This window comes from Bactrocera latifrons, unplaced genomic scaffold (assembly GCF_001853355.1).
Source record: "Bactrocera latifrons isolate USDA-ARS-PBARC rearing strain unplaced genomic scaffold, ASM185335v1 scaffold_237, whole genome shotgun sequence".
NCBI classification, from domain to species: domain Eukaryota; kingdom Metazoa; phylum Arthropoda; class Insecta; order Diptera; family Tephritidae; genus Bactrocera; species Bactrocera latifrons.
In genome coordinates this window covers 243,922-263,751 of record NW_017535930.1, presented here as the reverse complement: position 1 = coordinate 263,751, position 19,830 = coordinate 243,922, and the positions used below count along the sequence as shown (strand labels likewise).

At 35.8% G+C, this 19,830-nt stretch overlaps 1 protein-coding gene and 1 non-coding gene across 16 annotated transcripts in view; one reads left to right on the top strand and one right to left on the bottom strand.

Moving 5' to 3' along the window:
* Positions 1–18,568, top strand: part of LOC108969012 (kinesin-like protein unc-104) — a 98,344-nt gene extending 79,776 nt beyond the window's left edge. For 2 of the 15 annotated variants that reach the window (XM_018933456.1, XM_018933455.1), the window contains 21 exons: positions 256–297; positions 3,447–3,569; positions 5,034–5,701; positions 5,797–5,911; positions 7,122–7,288; positions 7,350–7,540; positions 8,355–8,735; positions 10,599–10,854; positions 10,928–11,081; positions 11,144–11,321; positions 11,381–11,471; positions 11,536–11,832; positions 11,909–12,271; positions 13,101–13,290; positions 13,545–13,937; positions 14,000–14,117; positions 14,379–14,402; positions 16,291–16,480; positions 16,550–16,686; positions 16,863–16,964; positions 18,344–18,568. In XM_018933456.1, coding sequence (XP_018789001.1) covers positions 256–297; positions 3,447–3,569; positions 5,034–5,701; positions 5,797–5,911; positions 7,122–7,288; positions 7,350–7,540; positions 8,355–8,735; positions 10,599–10,854; positions 10,928–11,081; positions 11,144–11,321; positions 11,381–11,471; positions 11,536–11,832; positions 11,909–12,271; positions 13,101–13,290; positions 13,545–13,937; positions 14,000–14,117; positions 14,379–14,402; positions 16,291–16,480; positions 16,550–16,686; positions 16,863–16,964; positions 18,344–18,440 — 4,277 coding nt within the window. In that variant the 3' untranslated portion in view covers positions 18,441–18,568. The remainder of the gene's footprint in view (positions 1–255; positions 298–3,446; positions 3,570–5,033; positions 5,702–5,796; positions 5,912–7,121; positions 7,289–7,349; positions 7,541–8,354; positions 8,736–10,598; positions 10,855–10,927; positions 11,082–11,143; positions 11,322–11,380; positions 11,472–11,535; positions 11,833–11,908; positions 12,272–13,100; positions 13,291–13,544; positions 13,938–13,999; positions 14,118–14,378; positions 14,403–16,290; positions 16,481–16,549; positions 16,687–16,862; positions 16,965–18,343) is intronic. The other 13 variants (XM_018933453.1, XM_018933454.1, XM_018933459.1 and 10 more) reach the window with 9 other exon arrangements.
* Positions 6,030–6,102, bottom strand: Trnar-acg. The gene has a single exon. It is a non-coding gene; the product is annotated as a tRNA-Arg (tRNA).
* Positions 18,569–19,830: the final 1,262 nt, after the last annotated feature.

The window sequence follows — 19,830 nt, the reverse complement described above, 5'->3', positions numbered from 1 at the left end:
TAATAAAAATTAAAAAATTTAATTTAGTTTTAAATTTTTCGCACTAAAAAAATTCAAAATCGTATACCATAAAATTCATGCTAACGAAATAATTCTCAAAAAATCATTAAAATTGTGCACATAAATCATTTTCATATTCCAATTGAAATTTTATGAACTTAATTGACTTAAGGCTGATTTATAACTAAATTAAACTTTAASCAAATTAAATTCGAACAACACGAGCCTATATAGTCTATACATATTTTCATTTAGGGCCCGATGGTAAAGTGGTTTGTGAGAAGCGCGATCCGAATAGTAAGTAGAACTGCTAAACAAAAAGTATACCAACAGCAATTAGCAATTTCCTTAATCAAATTATGCCAAGGCTTTGCAATTTTATATGAAAAATAAACGAAAATATAATTACTATTCGCAAATTAAGTGCAATTATTATGCAACCGCAACCACAGCATTAATTATGCATATGTATGTGTGTACAAAAAAATACATGCTAGTCCAAATGAAATCGAAAAAAGCTAACACACGCACGCACATACACCCACACAGCCAATGGAAATTGGAAATTATTGCGCAATGCACGCTTTTAGCAACAAAAAAAAAAGTGTAATACTTAATTTACAACAACAAACACAAGCTATTTGTACATGGCCAGCTAACAAACTAACCTCAAAAACTGCTTAAATGCCAATCAATACCCAATAAATGCAGCCGCTTGTGTGCATACAAATAYGCGTGTGGATGTGTGTGTGCGTATTTGAAGAGTACAAATAATATCTAATATCATTATAAATTTGTTGTGCGATTTTCAAGCTTGCTAATGTGTAAACTACGCCGACTTATATAACCAAGCCTACTTAATACATATATTTTTTGATATAAACGTATATTAAAGTTAACCAAAGTAAACTTTTTGCAATCTACTTGTGTGTATGTGTGTAACTGTATTCGTACTCTCAACATAACAGTACTTTTGACATGCTTCTTTTGCGTTCCAGTGCTCAGAATTGAAATATTTTCGATTACTTACATACTCGAATTTAGACTTAAGTACACTGGTGGTCATAAAAATGGTGACACTATAGTATTATGTGAAAATATGAAAATACATACTAAAATATCCAAAAAAAAAAAAAAACCTGATAAAAATTAATCGTTCCGCGACTTCAACTATCTGGCGGTGGTTTGCAGCATCGGCGTCAGACTTGAGGTAATGATTCTCACCTTCGTAAATCCATTGTTGCTCTTCTCAAAATTTTTCGTCAAAACTGTCGAGGTATTCCTTTGTTAGTAGTAGCAGGATCTGTATTGTGTCCGTTTTGATCTCTACGCCAGATTCTGCTGTGGAGTCCTCGAATGTTCCTTCAGCGCCATGGTTGTTGGTGCAGTTAACATCCACTTCCATTGGGCTCTGGCTCTTTTCCTTTGGGATCTAACACTTCCAGAATACCAATGAAAATGCGGTTCCGGGCTACATCCGCAAATGATTTAGAGGGCGTTATTCTTTGGCCTTATGGCTGACAGCTTATACTTTTTAGCTGACCTCTGTCGGTTGGCTGCTATTGCTGGCGGTTGAAGCCTACAATTTGGTAGAATCGCGTTCGCGCAACCAAAACAATTCTAGAGCTCAGTTGTAAGCTCCTGATTGGTTGGCGATTGCACTTGTAAACTTCTAAGCTGGTCGATTGCACGACGCTTCTCCGCATACCTGGCTTTCGCTAGCTTTCTGACCTTAAAAATAGACTATTCTTTGGCTGATGAACCACTGGCAGCTCCACATTTGTCATCTCTTTGTAGCCTTACTTTGGCTAGCAGTTTTGTTGTCGGCTGCCGCAGCTRTTGTTGCCTTCCTGGARCGAAGCTTAGSTCTAGCTACAGGGTTAGTGCCAGCCTTTACACCGAGACCAAGCTTAACTTTTGTCTATGAGCCGGCTACTTTCGCGCTCGTTGCGAATGCTGCTATTTTGTGGGACAACTAGTTTCCTTCGGTTTTTTCTCGGGAGATACGGACTACTTTAATTCTTAATTATTTCTTTATTATTATTACACTGGTTCACTTGCGCTTAGCCTCCGCTACCTAATTACGCTCTCATATTACGAAGGACGCTAGTTATGCGTAAGCTCCGTTCGCGAGTGGACTGTATGAAAGCCGAGAACCGGGTTGATCGCCGGCACGAACAGCAGACACCTTTATTCAGCACCTTTTTTTATACATGTAACCATAGTAAGACTTCTTGTTTGCATGTTATGCTGTTGAGGACCAACGAACAACCAACTGAGAAGTCAGACCTTGGCTAGATACCTCCCCACTGCACTTTCCTTTCCGTCCCCGCCATTTTCGTCATACTGTGACATCTATTTCCAGTCACCACCCGCGATAAGTATTCAGCGTAAAATTTTTGCCGACCATTTCTTTAACTTCATAAAATAAATTTTTTCAAATATCAAATARATGGCAACCCTGCACAAAATAAAGTTCAATTGTAAATATTTTTATATGTAGATTTTCGATTAGATATTTGCGTGATTATCATTTGTCATTATTTTAGCAAATTGATTAATATTAATTTCTTTCAAGTGGCAACCCTTGACAAATTTAGCTGTAACATTTCTCAATATTCAGCTTGATACCCATTGGGTATGCAAAGATTTTAAACTTATTAAATATTTTAAATTATTTTATATTGAAATTAGTATTAAACAGGTGGCAACGTTCAAGCCTTGCTTTACAAAAGTATTAGAATTTAAAAAATTATGAAAATATAATCTTATTATTATAGATTAATAGTCCGTAGGGATATTACTTCCAAGCTCATTTTGAAATAAAAAGTTTTTTTAACAGGTGGCAACGTTCATAATTTATTTTTAGAAAAATATTGAAATTTCAAAAAAATTTATATATAATCATATTATGTTTGATATATATTTAGTAACGATCTTTTCCTCCGTGCTCATTTTTACGACCGCCAGTGTAGCCATACTACGAATATCTTATGCAATAATTGTACGTCCGATATATTTGTATGTATTGTACTCGTCTGCAGTTAGTATTTGTACAGAACAAATATACAAATAATTGTGTTTTCAACACTTTTTTCGAAATTGTTTTGCGCTTCCGCCACTTTAAAACGTAAACCGGAAATGAACACATTTTCATGATTGTCTCTTAAACTCATAGCTTATTTACCACACAAACATGCCTTACATATATACAATAAAAACACTCATACATAAAGATACGTTCACCTATGTACATAGATCCACAAATTAACAAAGAAACATACCATCTTCTCAGATAAACTTGAATTATTCTTCTTTCGCTTTGCACGCCTCTCAATACATACCTACTGCAATATTTGTAAATATATATGTACTATATGCGCTTATCAATGTCAAATAACAACCAAAACTAAACAAGAAATCTAATATCTTCTTTCATTATACAGAAGATGAAATGACCAAATCGGGCAGCGGAACAATTAAGTCGCCAACAAAGACACGCAATCGCAACGGTTCGACTACCGAAATGGCAGTGGATCAGCTGCAGGCCAGCGAGAAATTGATTGCAGGTAAGTGAAGTAAATGAGTGACGAATAAGCGATAACTAAGGCGAAAATGGTATTAAAAGCTTTGATGGTTAGAACCCACTTCCATTACATTAATTTCCTTAAGCGGCTTCTTTGCAGTACGTTCTGAGGAAACTTTAATATGTTGTAGGTAAAGTGATTTAGTTAGGTATCTCAATTAGACTCAACAATGTCTATTGTCAAGCAAGAGTATTTTAGATAAGTTTTCTGTGACAGCAAAAACAGACTCTGAACATTCTAAAAGCTTTTGTGGCATAAGAAATTAACAAAATATTAAGCATACTAAGCAGTCACTGTAAAACTTCAGGTTCGTTATCTAACGGGAGAAAGCTTCACAAAATAATTCTTGGAAAATGTATTCCATAATTTTTTCATCAYMTTCAGCTGGTTATCTGCAGCATTGGCGTCATATTTGTAGGTATAATTCTCACCACCGTGAATCCATGGTTGATCTCCCCCCACTTTTCGTCAGATATTCGTTGGATTACTTTGTTAATAGCAGCAGGATATGCATTGTGTTTCGTTTGTTTTTCACGTCAGATTCTGATTCGAAGACCTTAACAAATTACCAACCTTTCGTAGGCATATTCGGATCACAGGCTCTAATGATGCCTTGCCTTTGGCCTGACCGAGATGTCTTTCTTGTCCAACGCTACCAGTCTAGCTTCCTGTCTTTATCTTCCCTCCCTTGGCTCATTTTGATTTGGCGTTGGTACCAGCCGGCTTTCGTGCATGACGGTGGTGAACCCGGATTATCCGATTGCCGGAGCTTCCATTGGGCTCTGGGAATTTTTTATTCGAGATCACGCTCTTCCAGAAGAGCAATAATAATGTGGTTCCGGGCCACACCAGCACATGATTTTTCTTCGGCCTTTTGGCTAACGGATTCTTCAAARGCTCCCCAAAATAATTTAATCAGTATTGAATTAAGATTTTCTTTAGCAAATTTTTTTACGATCGACTGTGTTTTCAGAATATTTTACACCTTCGAAGGGAGATTCATACCTGCTGTTATTGTTGTTTTGAAACCATAAAAACTATTTGGAATTATTACTGAGATAATAGTCCTCGTTCAGATGAAAACCGAGTACGTTCCGTTTCCGTAGGCTGCCGTAAAAACGCGCTCTCATCTATGTAAAGACTTTTGCTCTCTACTTTCAGACGAGCTTGGCAAGAACTACGATAACATATGTATGTATCTATAAGAGGCTTTTTACTAAGATCAACTAGTCTAGTAAAGCAACTTGTATTAAGAATTTAGTAAAGATAGTGTTCTTCAAGTTGGCACTATCGGCTCAGTTTAAGTCATCGAATCCATATGCCAGTTTTCTAATCAGATGCAATTCTTACATCAAWCCGCCTCTTATCGGATTCCTTTAATTAATCCTTATAACGCTCAGTTGAAAAGTATCTGTATCTATTTATTTTCGTACTCTTTTCCAACAGAACTCAACGAGACTTGGGAGGAGAAATTAAAACGCACCGAAGAGATACGCCTGCAACGCGAAGCGGTCTTCGCTGAAATGGGTGTAGCTGTCAAGGAGGATGGTGATACCGTTGGTGTATTCTCACCAAAGAAAACACCACATTTGGTCAATCTAAATGAAGACCCAAACTTATCGGAATGTCTGCTCTACTACATTAAAGACGGCATTACGCGTTTGGGCACACACGAGGCCAATGTGCCGCAAGATATACAATTGTCCGGTTCGCATATATTGAAAGAGCATTGCACTTTCGAAAATCGTAGCAGTACCGTTACGCTCATACCGCACAAAGATGCTTTGGTCTATTTGAATGGTCGCAAATTAGTCGAACCGGAGGTGTTGAAGACCGGCTCGCGTGTTATACTCGGTAAAAATCATGTATTTCGCTTCACCAATCCCGAGCAGGCGCGTGAGTTRCGCGATAAGATCACTGAGAATGCAGAGAACGAGAATGAGACGGAGAAGTGCGACACGCAGCAGGTGGACTGGAATTTCGCACAATGTGAATTGTTGGAGAAGCAGGGCATAGATTTGAAGGCCGAAATGCAAAAGCGTTTGGATAATTTAGAGGAGCAGTACAAGCGTGAGAAGATGCAAGCCGATCAGCAGTTYGAGGAGCAGCGTAAGGTGCGTAATGGGAGCAAGCTTGTATTTGTATTTGAATAGTATAGTTTGTATTTGAATAGTAGAATAGTATATTTTTATTTTTATTTTTATTTTAGAACTATGAAGCACGCATTGATGCGCTGCAAAAGCAAGTYGAGGAGCAATCGATGACCATGTCGATGTACAGCAGCTACTCACCCGAAGATTTCCATCAAGAGGAAGATTTATACAGTAAGTAACAATTAATAAAATAAAATTTTATTATTTGCTTTTAAATAAAATAAAATAAAATAAAATAAAATAAAATAAATTTAAAATAAATTTAAAATAGAAAAAAAGATATTAGTCGCGATCCTGCCAGGAGTCGAACCTGGAATCTTCTGATCCGTAGTCAGACGCGTTATCCATTGCGCCACAGGACCGTTATAAATTTTAAGTCATATGCGCGTGTTCAGTGTGGGCAAACGTGATTCACATTTTCTCTTTCACGCAACTTAAAGTTTCTACAGTTTAGTAGTTACTGTTGTAATAGTGCTGTTTGTCGTGCTATTTTCAGCTTGAGGAGCTCTCTTTCCAATGTTATGCAAGTGATGCCTACGCTTGTGAAAGTTTCCGTTATATGCGGCACTAAGTTATATTTTAGTTTTTTCTTTAAACAAAAATTGTCGTTTTTGGAATTTTTGAAAATGTGTCTTCACAAAATTTTTAAATATTTTTTTTATATAAAATATAATGTAACTATTATTCATATACTCAAAGTTGTCCCTCAGATTTTGAGATATCAATTAGAAATTTTTCACACGTCCTTTTTCCCCAAAAAGCTGTTCATTTAACGAAATCGCCGATATCGGACAATTATAGAATATAGCTACCATACAAACTGTACGATCAAAATTGAGTTCTTCTTGGAAGACTTTTGTATTTAACGAGATATCTTTATCAAATTTGGCTTGGATCATTCGCTAAGGCAATGGTACAATCTCCGAGGAAATTGTTCTGGTCGGTTCACTATAGCATATAGCTGCCATACAAACCGATCGATCAAAGTCAAGTTCTACCAGGGAAACATTTTTTTATTTTGCAAGATAACTTCACGATTTTCGACAAGAATTATTGTTCAAGGTAACACTTCAATTTACGAACATATAGTTCAGATCGGAGCACTATACCTCACAGCTGTCATACAATTTGAACGAACAAACAAGTTTTCCTTTAATAAAAATGTGAATCTCTGAAGGGTATTAAAGCTTTGGTACGGCCGAAGTTAGCGTTTTTTATTTTTAATTAAGAACAATTATGTTTTCTTTTCTTTGTTTTTAATTTAAAATTATTATTTTTTCTATAAAACACTTTTATCCCTTTTACCCTCTACATTCAATGGGTAGCATTAACACCTCCTTTATCCAGTGTCCTTAAAACTATTTTCTGCCTTTCGTTTCAGCCAATCCACTGTATGAATCCTGCTGGTCCGCACGCGAAGCCGGCCTAGCTGCTTGGGCATTCCGCAAATGGCGTTACCACCAATTCACCTCGCTGCGCGACGATCTCTGGGGCAATGCAATATTCTTGAAAGAGGCAAATGCCATCTCTGTAGAGTTGAAAAAGAAGGTTCGAAGCTTACATATTTTATTTTATAAAAYTCTAATATACTGAAATCCGTCTAAAACAGGTGCAATTCCAATTCACGTTGCTCACCGACACGCTCTACTCACCACTACCACCTGAGCTGGCCTCAGCCGCTACGCCATTGCAAAGCGAGGATGAGTTTGGCGCGCCACCAGTTTCGAAGACTATTGTGGCTGTAGAGGTGACCGACACCAAGAATGGCGCCACACACTATTGGTCCTTGGAGAAATTGCGGTAAGTTGATTTGTAGTTTCTGTAGAGTTATTTTCAGCAAGAAATTGTGTCTTTTCGGAAGCGAGTTTGTGAGTTGTTCTATGTCTTCACACATRCATTTTAGTTTTCAAAATCGCAAACATTATTTTGGGTATTAAAATTTTTCTTTTTTTTTGTGGGAATGAAAATACAACACTGTTTTTMGTAAGGTTATATTTTTTTGTTGTAAATTTAGATCCTCAAAGGCATTTGCAATGAGTTGGTGCAGGGGTAAAGCAGCACATTTGTTTTGTTACAAAAAAAAAAATTTTTCTTTTTGTTCAATGCAAAGTAAAATTAAATATAAKAATTTTTTTTAATAAATTATAATTTTTGGAACGTGCATGGTGGTTTTTCTGTTGCAACTAACGTAAACAATTAAATGCTACTAAACTTTTTCAAAGCTTTCAAATTTAWGAGTAAACGAAATTTCGTAAAATTTGCCGTAATATTTAGGTCTATACCACCATAAGCGCTGCGCACAGCACTCGTACACTCATATCGCTCATATCACTTACTCACCTAACATTTTTCATTGTTCATAACCTACAATTATACAGTATTTTAGCTACATACATACATAGCCTAGGCTTTACTAACAAAATTTTGTGTATTTTTTCATTTTTATTTTTTGTAATTTTTCCAAACTGCTCGCCCTAACCTCACATGTACGACCTCCTAACCCCTCAAACCCACCACATTCCTAACTGTCCTACAAATTAACCAAACAACCAAAAACAAATACAAAAAATAAAATAAAAATAATAATAAWAAATTGTAAACAACAACACATCAGCTATCGCTTGGAGCTAATGCGCCAAATCTACAATGTGGAGAGTCCACCATCGTCCATGCTTTACGACACAAGCTCGCTGTGTGGTGATAGCGCTGTGCTTACGGCCGAGGCTTTGCATTACGATGGCATAATACCGTATACCGCAACTACAGTTACTACATATAACGGCGCATACCCGCCACCAAATAATTCCGACAATACTCACACATACCCACAGTCCCAATTACAAATACAAAATCACGTTAACACTACATCATCGTCGTCGTCGCTGTTGGCACCTTTAAGCGATAGCCTCTCGTCGGCGGTGCGCACGAGTCCGAAGAAAGCCGGTGCTGGCAGTTCACCATCTCGTCTTTCATTGGCTAACTTAATGCCATCTAGGTCTGCTTTCATTTTCGCTACAACGAGGTCCTTATTTTTAAATTTGTAATATATGGAAAGCTCAAGCTTGCTAAACTTTTTTCTGTTGTTRTTGTTTTTTTGTTTAATTATAATTAATAATGTGTGTTTAAATCYATGAGTTTTTGTGTTAAGCATTTTATTTGTGGCGTAAAGTTCGTGCTTATGTCTAAGTTCGTGTTTCAACGTTGTTGGAAGCTCCCGAAAGGCAAGCTTTTAATCAAAAGCTGTAATTAAGTTTGTAATATTTGKAAAGCTTAAGCTTAACGAAGTGCGAAGCTCCTCGTGGGTCAGTTTTTAATGYAAAGTTGGAACTACCATTCGTACCAACTCGCAAATAACAGTTATATAAGAATTTAATGGTATCAACAGCTTTCGCAAGTGATATTTTTTTGCATATTTGTTCTTATTATATTGCGGGTTGATGTGTTCCACAAGTTCAACATTKTAATAGCACGATTGAAAAATCCCCGGCCTATCAAAGTAAAACAGATAAATGGCTCCCTTCAAAGGTGATGCATATCTAGTTCCTTTCAAGCGTGATAACTGATTATAACGACCAACTTGTCGATACCATTTTTGTAGTACGATTTGTCCTTTGCTTTAAAATAAGCCGCAGTTTCGGCGATCACCTCTTAATTCGACAAAAATTTGCTACCTAGCGAGCATTCGTTTGAGATCTGAAAACAGGAAATAGTCGCTGGCGGTAAGATACTCTTCCAGTGTATCATTACAATGGGGACCCCAGAGTAGTCTTTCCAATGCGGGACAAGTACACAATAGATGCTCCTYGTTTCCCTGGTGCTCTGCTYTAGACATATTCTTCAGTCTTCTCGAYCTATYAGCTCCATACTGGGGACGTGTGTCGCCACCAGACTAGTTAGTATTCACTTCCGGACCAGTTAGCATTTCCATCATGTTCCTAGAGTCCCTTCTGTCCAGTGGGAATAGGAAATTTGCGTGCTTACGATCTACCGTGTTGCACATGATTTTTACAGTTTTGCTCCCAGGTAGCTCGTTTCTTTGGGTTTTGATTTTCTTTACCACGATTCTGTCATGATCGCCTTTCTRCCTACTTATCCATAATATTTCGAGCTTTTAAAGAGTTGGGTGAAGAGGAAATTCGAATTTGTTTAAAAAAATACTTTGGAGTAAAGCTCTAAACTTTCTATTCGAGGGCAGATAAAAAAAAAAAAAAAAAAAAAAAAAAAAAAAGAATTATTTGCAGTCTGGTTTAATTTCTTGCATGATTTTATACTTATTTTGAGTATATATTTTTTTGAGTGTATTTTTATGTTCTTGATATAAATTGCTTATTGCGCAAAAATATAAGTTATATAATTATTTTTTTTTTTAATTATACGTAAACATGCCTTTCTGCTGTGTGTAAAAGATAAATGTGCCTTTGAGGAACGACATAACATGAGCTGCTGAATATCAATTAATTAGTTTTCTATACAATTTGTAGTGTTCCACAMGTTCAACTCTATATAAATTACAGCACAAAACTACAATAACAGTGATTCTTTCGCGGAAATGTAGTCAAAGCATTTGTGATCTAAATCAATCAAGAAATTTTCAGTAAAGATTTGGTGAACTCTATTTAAATGTCATATTTCCAAAGTAAGATTGAGTTAATAATGCATGACTTCATACTCAGCAACTCATTACCAAAATGGTCTTAAATGTTGTTTCATTTGATTTGCATAAATTCTGAAGATTTTATTTTTAAATTTTCCTCTTTTTTCGCCTAAATTGCACCAGCTTATCAAGTTTTTCTGCCAAAATACACCACTCTCAACATTAACCACCTGTACCATTTCCTCTTCCTATTGTCGTCTTTAGACAACGCTTGGAGTTAATGCGCGAAATGTATCACAACGAGGCTGAACTGAGCCCTACTTCACCCGATTACAATGTGGAGAGTCTTACAGGCGGCGATCCCTTCTATGACCGCTTTCCTTGGTTCCGTATGGTCGGACGTTCGTTCATCTATTTGAGTAACTTGCTATATCCGGTGCCATTGGTTCATAAGGTGGCTATTGTTAATGAACGTGGCGATGTGCGTGGCTACTTGCGCGTGGCGGTGCAACCAGTTTTGGTGAATACATWTGAAAATTAGACATAAGCGCGCTTAAACACTAACTAACGCTTTCTCGTTCTCATTTTTGCAGGATGAGGAGTCCATTGACTTCAACAATGGCGTTAAGCARTCGGCACGCTTAGTTTTCAACGAAGATGATGCCAAGCCGAAGTATCGCGCACTGAACGAGAAGGATGATGTGCAGCGTTATATCGATAACGGTGGTTTGGACAGCAAACTTGAAGGTAGGTGTATTCACTAGCTAAACCGATTTGGTGCTTCACTTTGCTAAATGCAAATTTAATAGAACTTGAGGATGCTGATTCCGGACGTGGCATTGATTCAAACTCAGCTTCTGAGTGCCAGGAAGCCAATGAAGAGCCTGGTGAGCATTTGCAGGTCGGCAAGGAATTCACATTCCGCGTAACCGTACTACAAGCTACAGGAATTGGCGCTGAATATGCTGATATTTTCTGTCAGTTCAAGTAAGTGCTGTTGGGTGTGGGTGCTTTTATAATAATTGCATACATTTTTTATTGCGCAGCTTCTTGCATCGTCATGAGGAGGCTTTCTCCACCGAACCGGTCAAGAATTCCGCATCGGGCGCACCACTTGGCTTCTACCATGTGCAAAATGTAAGCGCTTGTAGTGTCTTTTCTATTGCATACTTCTATTAATATGTRCTCATTCGATTTATAGATAACTGTACCAGTTACCAAATCGTTCATTGAATATTTGAAGACACAACCGATCATGTTTAARATYTTCGGRCATTACCARACACATCCTTTACATAAGGATGCCAAGCAAGARTTTGTCTCACGACCACCRCCACGTCGCATGCTTCCACCAAGCATTCCCATTAGCCAACCGGTGCGCAGTCCCAAATTTGGACCACTACCATGCCCATCGACGTCAACAGTTTTGGCAAAGCATGACGTCTTGGTTTGGTTTGAAATATGCGAATTGGCTCCGAATGGCGAATATGTRCCATCGGTATGTGTAATTACTTTCGGCGGCTCTACTGCCWAGGCATRTTTTTCTACAACTMGTTTTCCTTCCTTCCCCACAGGTGGTTGAGCATAGCGACGATCTTCCATGCCGTGGTCTATTCCTACTCCATCAGGGCATACAACGTCGCATACGTATCACTATTGTACACGAACCGACAGCCGAAGTGAAATGGCGCGATATACGTGAGCTCGTCGTTGGACGTATACGCAACACGCCCGAATCTTCGGATGACTTGGATGAGGACTCGTGTGTTTTGTCGTTGGGCTTGTTCCCTGGTGAAACTTTGGACGTACCCGGCGATGACCGTTCATTCTATCGTTTCGAAGCTGCTTGGGATTCGAGCTTACACAATTCCACTCTGCTGAATCGCGTTACACAGGCTGGAGAGACAATTTACATTACTTTGAGCGCTTATTTGGAGGTAAGTTTTGAGTGAAAATTTGAGTGCTAGAGCCATTTAAAAAATAAAAGCAAGCCCAAACTCTTGTAAGTGAGTTGCTGAATGGGTGCTGAATAAGTTCATATAATGTATATGCACATTGACATTATAAAAAGATGTTAAATAATGAATAATATTTTTTCAAACACAAAAATATAAAATTTACATTTGCTGAATTTGCGCTGAATCAACAARCAATTGGTTAAAAATGATTTTTTTTCCCAAAAAAGGATTAATATTGCAAAAATGTTTCCCAATTTTGCACTAAATCAATAATAAGAAGTGCAAATTCTGCTGAATTAATAAACAATTGGTTAACTTGATTTTATAATTAATTTTATTGTTCGAAATATTTTGAATTGTAGGTAATATTGCAAAAATGCTAAATAATGTTTGCTGAATTTGCGCTGAATGCACGAAACATCTTCAATATCCTTATACGCCGAATTTTTTGTTATAGTATGTACAAAATGATTAATTGAATAAGTGCGGAATCTCATAAATTAGTTTTCTATGTTAATTATATTGCGGTGTACACGCTGAATTTACGCTGAATGAACTGAGATACCACTTAGCTTTGTTAATTAAATAAAAGCTTGTCCRAAATATCATAAATTTCAAGTCTATCATTAATAACTCGGAACTTACAAAATGTGGCATAAGCTGAATTGGTTCGTAATGTTACATACATTTATGTAATTTTAAATTTATAAATTGATTTCGTAAACATATGCAATGCGCTGAATAAGTGCTGAATAAGAGCTGAATATGCCAGAAAGCGGTTTTAATATTAATCTAATTTATTTTGCAGCTCGAGAACTGTGCGCGCCCTGCTATTATCACCAAAGACCTCAGCATGGTCATTTATGGACGCGATGCACGCACCGGTCCACGATCGTTGAAACATCTATTCTCTGGACAGTATCGCAATCCAGAAGCAAAYCGTTTGTCTGGCGTGTATGAGTTGTCGTTGCGTAGAGCCTCTGAAGCAGGTAGTCCAGGTAGAAATTCTTAACGTAGTGTTGGTTGTTTGTTATTTGCCGTTCGAAAGCGTTGTTTACCATTTAATGCTTGAAGCAGCTAATCATGCAATTATCCGATCGAATACGATAGYTCATTATAACAAATTTTTTATATAAATTAGAATAAACTGTTGAGAAGCTTCRAAAGTTCCGCTTTCGCTACGCGCTCACAAAAAACTCACAACTAATGCGCTTATTTCTCTCTCTTCCTCTCTCACGTGTGSCGGAAAAAGGTGTGCAACGACGTCAGCGACGCGTCTTAGATACSAGTTCCACTTAYGTGCGTGGCGAGGAGAATCTCTCTGGCTGGCGGCCACGCGGCGATTCGCTCATTTTCGATCATCARTGGGAGTTGGAAAAGTTGACGCGCCTCGAGGAGGTGGGRCGTGTACGCCATTTGCTGTTGTTGCGCGAACGCCTCGGCATGGATACAAATCCAAATCCCACAACCAAAACAGAGAAGGACGTCTGTAATTTGGCAGCGCGTGCCGCCACCTCACCGGTACATATGGTCATACCGCCATCACCACAGACACCCGTCAAGGATCCACAACAGATTGTGCCCGAACGGGAGTACAATCAGAGAGAGCAGGAGTTGATGATGAAGTGCTTGAAGCTGGTGCAGGGTAAGCGCTGTGCTGTTGTTGTCACTGTATACAGTTATTCTCATTTTTCTCTCACACTGCAGGCACCTACAACAAAGCAACAGATCCCACAGCAGAGCCAGCCACACAGTCGGATGTGTCGCCGAGTGATGAGGGCTGCGCCGACATGACCGTTAGCTGCATCTCCAGCAACTCTATCGAGTAAGTAGTCCGATTTTGAGTTAGTGTTTGCTAATACCCGGCAGCTGTTTGCGATTGCCCACTTTTCAGTTTTCTACTTGAGAAAGGAAAACGAGTTTATAAATTTTTGTTTACAAACAAAATTCTTGCCGAAAATATTTAAACAAAAATATTTATCTGATACCTAAATTTTTACTCTGCTTTTGTGTTCTTTTTCTTTTTATATATTTGTGTGTAAATCTCTTAATTTGGTACAACTCAAAACAAATTTCAACTTATTAGAACAACACCAAAAATTAGACGAAGGTAATTTTCTTATTTATTTCAAATTTGAATTTGTACGAATTTTTTTGTTGCTTTGCTTTCGAAATTTTGTATTTTTTTTACTGTCACATTAACGGTTAAAGCTTTTTCTCATCAAATGAAGCATGGTTTTCAAACAAACCTTCCAGTAAAACCCTGGCATATATGCAAAACTACGAAATTCGTATGTTCAGCATTATTTCCAGTTGTATAGAGTTAAATATAATGCGCTGAATATCTTAATAAAAAATGTTATGACGCTGAATTAAAGAAAATATTATTAATTATTAACTATTAAATATTATCTGCCCAGATATCACACATTTGATGGTGCTGAATTAGCTGAATAAAAGTATTTACACAATATAATGATTTCTTAGAGTAAAATAGAGCTCGAGTCTATGTTATACTACGAAATTCGTTTATTCAGCATTATTTCTAGTTATATATTGTTAAATATTATGCGCTGAATATGTTTTTATTAAAACTAAAAGGCGCTGAATTAAAGAAAATATAGTTAAATAAATATTATATGGCCAAATATCAAAAATTGTATGGTGCTGAATTAGGTGAATACAAGTATTTACACTATAACATGGTTATTGAATTGAGAAAAATATTTCTTCTAGAATTAGAAAAAATATTTCTGTTGAACAATCGCATATCACCGAGTTAAACTATGCCAGAATCTTCTGAATACTTCGAAATTCGTGTATAACTCCTCTCAGTGTATTTTATACAAAAGAGCCGTGTCAGGAGATTTAGGCTTGCTGAATATATGGTAATATGCTGTTCTAAGCACTGCTGAATGTAAAGTAAGCAGTATAATTACTACTCAGTATAATTTCTCGCAATATATTTCGTACAAGAGAGCAGTGACAGCAGATTTTAGGTTGCTAAATATAAGGTAATATAGTGTTTTAAGCGCTGAATTACCAAAATATTATATTAAAGCAATGAGACCTCCATAGTGCAATTCGAATAAAAGAAATTCTCAATGTGCTCAACACTTAAAAGCTTTATTAGAGGGTTAAAGCCTGCTGAAACTAACTATCTTTTTTTCCCAGCTCTGAATTGACAAAAAACAAATGTTGACTGCAATTATGTGAATAATTAATTGTTAATAGACGTGCTGAGTTAGTTGTTAAATAAAAAAATATCATCCGAATGAAGCTGAATTGCTTTAAACTGCATAGTTTCCACAATATATATGTAAAATATCGTAATATTTAATAATAGGATGTGCTGAATTAGCTGACTGTTGTTTAAGTTGCATTGTACTTAAATTTAAGGCATAGAACAGTAAAAGAATAAGCTGAATTCAATTAAAATATAGTACTAAGTGTAGATATTAGTCCTAAGTCGATTTTTTGCGCAGAAATATATATGCTGAATTAGCGGCATAAAGCTGAATTAGCTGAATAAAGAAGTTTTGCATAGCTAAGTTCGTTTACTTAAAAGCGGTCGAAGAATTTATATTGATTTCTTCAGTATCAGCACTTTTTCCAACAAAAAAGTGTACTATTGTTTGAAAATTACGCCTCCGAGAAGAGCAGTAATAACTTTACACTTGTGCTTTACTAACACATTAGYATAACACACATATATATTTTGTATACTAAGCGTAAGCATTACTAACACACAATTAGACTCACCACTCACATACTCCACAAGTCGTCCTCTCTCTCTTTATTTCACCTACGGTAGTAAATACGAATTGCTTTTGTATAATTCTATCAATGTTTCATGCGTACTTTTGTAAATTTWAATGCATTCTTCCCCACCTTTTTCAAATTCTCAATGTACKMTTCTCACCTCACCGTTTTACATACTTCATGCCACCGCGTTGTCTAAACTCCGGCTCATTGTTAATTTGCTGCGCCATTTGCAGGTTATGTTCGCCCGATCGCGCTGATGCGCCCAACGGTTGGGAAGCGCCAGCACCCGCTACGCAACCGGCATTACCGCTACGCTTGTACGTACCCGAGTTGGAGGAGATTAGGGTGAGCGCTGTGGTGGCGCGCAAGGGTGTGCTGAATGTATTGGAGCATGGCGGTTCGGGCTGGAAGAAGCGCTGGGTGGTAAGTGCAATAGACAAAAAACAAAAGGCTGTCTTCTTTTTTTAATAAAATTAATATTTTCTCGTTTAGATTGTGCGACGCCCTTATGTTTTCATCTACAAATCCGAAAAGGATCCAGTGGAACGTGCAGTATTAAACTTGGCGACCGCACAGGTTGAGTGCAGTGAGGATCAGGCAGCGATGGTTAAGATACCCAACACATTTAGGTAAAATATCAAAAAAAAAAAAAAAATTGGTTTTTGAAAAATATTTTTTTGGAAATTTTAATTTTGAAAAAAAAAAAATTTCGAAATTTTTTGGAAATTTAAGTTTTTGAAGAATGGTTTTTTTAGAAATTCTTATTTGTGAAAAAATTGTTTCTTAACTYTTTTTTGTCTTGCAGTGTGGTCACTAAACATCGTGGTTATCTGCTGCAGACGTTGGGCGATAAGGAGGTACACGATTGGCTATACGCCATAAATCCGCTACTGGCTGGACAGATAAAGTGAGTAAAGTTTGCAAAAAAATCCTAATTTGTTTAATAATAAATACAATGTGTTTTCCAAATAAATTTACATAAATTATTGTGATGGGAAGTAAAATACAGAGCATTAAGCGCCTATGGGTATGCTAAATTTTTTTTTGTAAATTTCAAACTGATTGCTGAAATATGTTATTTTCCACTGTTCCTTTTTTTCTGCAATAAATTTGCGAAAGTAATAATTAAAGCARTCAAATAACGATATTTTAAGGGATCGCGCCTGCCACGCATTTTTTTATAAATCACGTCAATTTCTCCTTACTCAGGTGTGCATTTTTTTCACACTCACTCCGAATTTTTCTTTAAGAAAATCTAGTAAATAAGCATTAATTCACATACGCATAGCAAGTGAAATGAAAAGCGCCTGTGGGTATGCAAAATATTTTTTTATAAACCCCAAACTGGGTACTTAAATATGTTTTTTCAACAGTTCTTCAATAACTTTACAAAATTAATGAGGAAATCAATCAAAAATATGGTCATATAATGATATTTTAGTCGGAAAGCGCCTGCATGTATGTTAAGTTTTTGTCATAAATTGCTTCTTACTGAGTTYTGTGCATTTTTTTTACACATACTCGCATTTTTTCTTTAAGAAACTCAAGTAAATAACTATTAATTAACTTACATGAAGAAATTTAAGTGATAAGCGCCTGCGAGTTCACTAAATATTTTTTACAATTAACTGTGTTTTGTACAACTGATGCTTAAATTTTAAAATTAAAATTTATGAATATTTAAATAGTCAAATAAGTATGCTTGAATGCGAATGTAGGCACTTTAGATGAATAGCGCCTGTGGGTAGGCTAATTTACAAAATTTTGTCGGATTTTGAAACTAGTTTTTCATTTCTTTATTTTTTTTATCTAACTAATTGACGATAGTAATTTAATAATTTAGGTAATCTGCGAACTAAAAAGTCAAAGCGCTTAAAAGTATGCTAAMTATTTTTTACAATTTACTTCCAACTGTGTTTTGTGCAACTTATGCTTACTTTTCTTTAAAAATTTCATATAAATAAATATTCATTAACTCATATAAGGTCTCAGGTATTCATATAAAGGCATTTTAGACACATATGTATATAGCGCCTGTGGGTATGCTAATTTTACACATCTTTTCAAAGTTTGAAACTATTTTTCGATTTCTTCATTTTAGTTTGCCAATAAATTGACGAGAGTAATTTAATACTTTTAAACTTTCTGTTTACTGCAAAGTCAAAACGCCTAAAAGCATGCTAAAAATATTGTTTTTTCATTAATTTTTATTTGTATCCATTTTTATCGTTTATAATTTTTTTTTTTTACAATTTTTAAACGATTTTTTTCTTTTCTTCACTTCAGGTCAAGACTGGCACGTCGCACACTGGAGTCGGCATCGCAAACCGCATCACAAATTCAAGCCACAACGGCGTCAAATGCACAGACAAACAACAAATGAGATACAATTACGATGGAATCCGTATTAGTGTTTTAAGGGCAGCGTGTTTCTGAACAGTATATGCAAAAACAAAAACAAAAACAATATGAGATTACAACAATAAAAGAATAATTATGTATTATTTAGCTATAAATATTAAGAAACACATATACATACATATATACACACATACATGCATATAAAGCGTTATATGCATGCATATGTACACATACATACATACATATATGACAGGTTCATATATTGTACAATATGCTGGCGAGGTGAAAATGAAACTAATGATTACAGGAAAGTTAGCTAAAAGTAAAAAAAATAGTGAAAAGGAAATTAGGCCGTTATGAAACACACACACACACACACATACTGAGCGCAAGCACACACACACATGCGACATACATGAAAAATTAGCAAAACATGCAAGTGCGTAAGGGAGCGTAGGCAAGCGCTGAGAATTTATGCAAAATATTGACAGAAACATTTGGTCCGAACCGCAGAGGATTCCGTCGAGCGAAAGTCGTCAAGTAGACGTTTATAAATTTCTCTTCTATTTTTTAAACGGACAGTGGTATTAAATGTCGCAGCGAGCGAAATGGCAAAAGTTTCTTTGCATTCTAGTAGCGTGCGGTTTAGTTATTGTATTTGTTGTATTTATAAAATTCAGTATATTTTGTAGTGAATTTTCGCATTTTCTCAATACATAAAAATGCTTAAAAAATATTTATTGTATTAAAAAAAAGCATATTAAAGAAAATATTTACTCATCCACTCTAATTGTGTGCAAAGAAACCAAAAGTAAAAATTCCAAAAAAAAAACAAAAAAAGTTAGTCTAAGAAAAGCAAATATTGCAAAGTAAAAAGAAAAAACTTAAATACGCTTCACTGTTATCAGAAAAAAATGTATCAAAAATTATATGAAAAACACTAAGCAACATGAACAAATTAAAATTTATTAATAACTGTTAATTATTTATTTGTATATTTAATTTATTTTAATTGTAGGCAAGCATAAGTGTAAATTTAGAAATTTTTTCACATTAATTGTATTTATTTAATTGGTTGTTTTTTTTTGCAAAAATATGCAAATAGTTTATTGTAAATAGTTTAATTTTTGCAACCAACAAAGTAATGCAACAAGAAGAAAAATTAGCATTTTATAATGCGTGTTTACTAAATATATGTTTAAAAATTTTAGCGTTTATGCATTGAAAATTCATTATTGTGCGTGTAGCAATTTATTTTCGCCCACAAAATACASCTTTTTATGTGTAAATGTAGTTTTTAATGGAAAATAAAGTATTGTAAAGAGCAAAATGAAGAAAATAAAGACAACAGTAATATTTATAATGCATATGTATGTGCGTAGTAGTTGAAATGACGCTAGTTTAATTGGCAA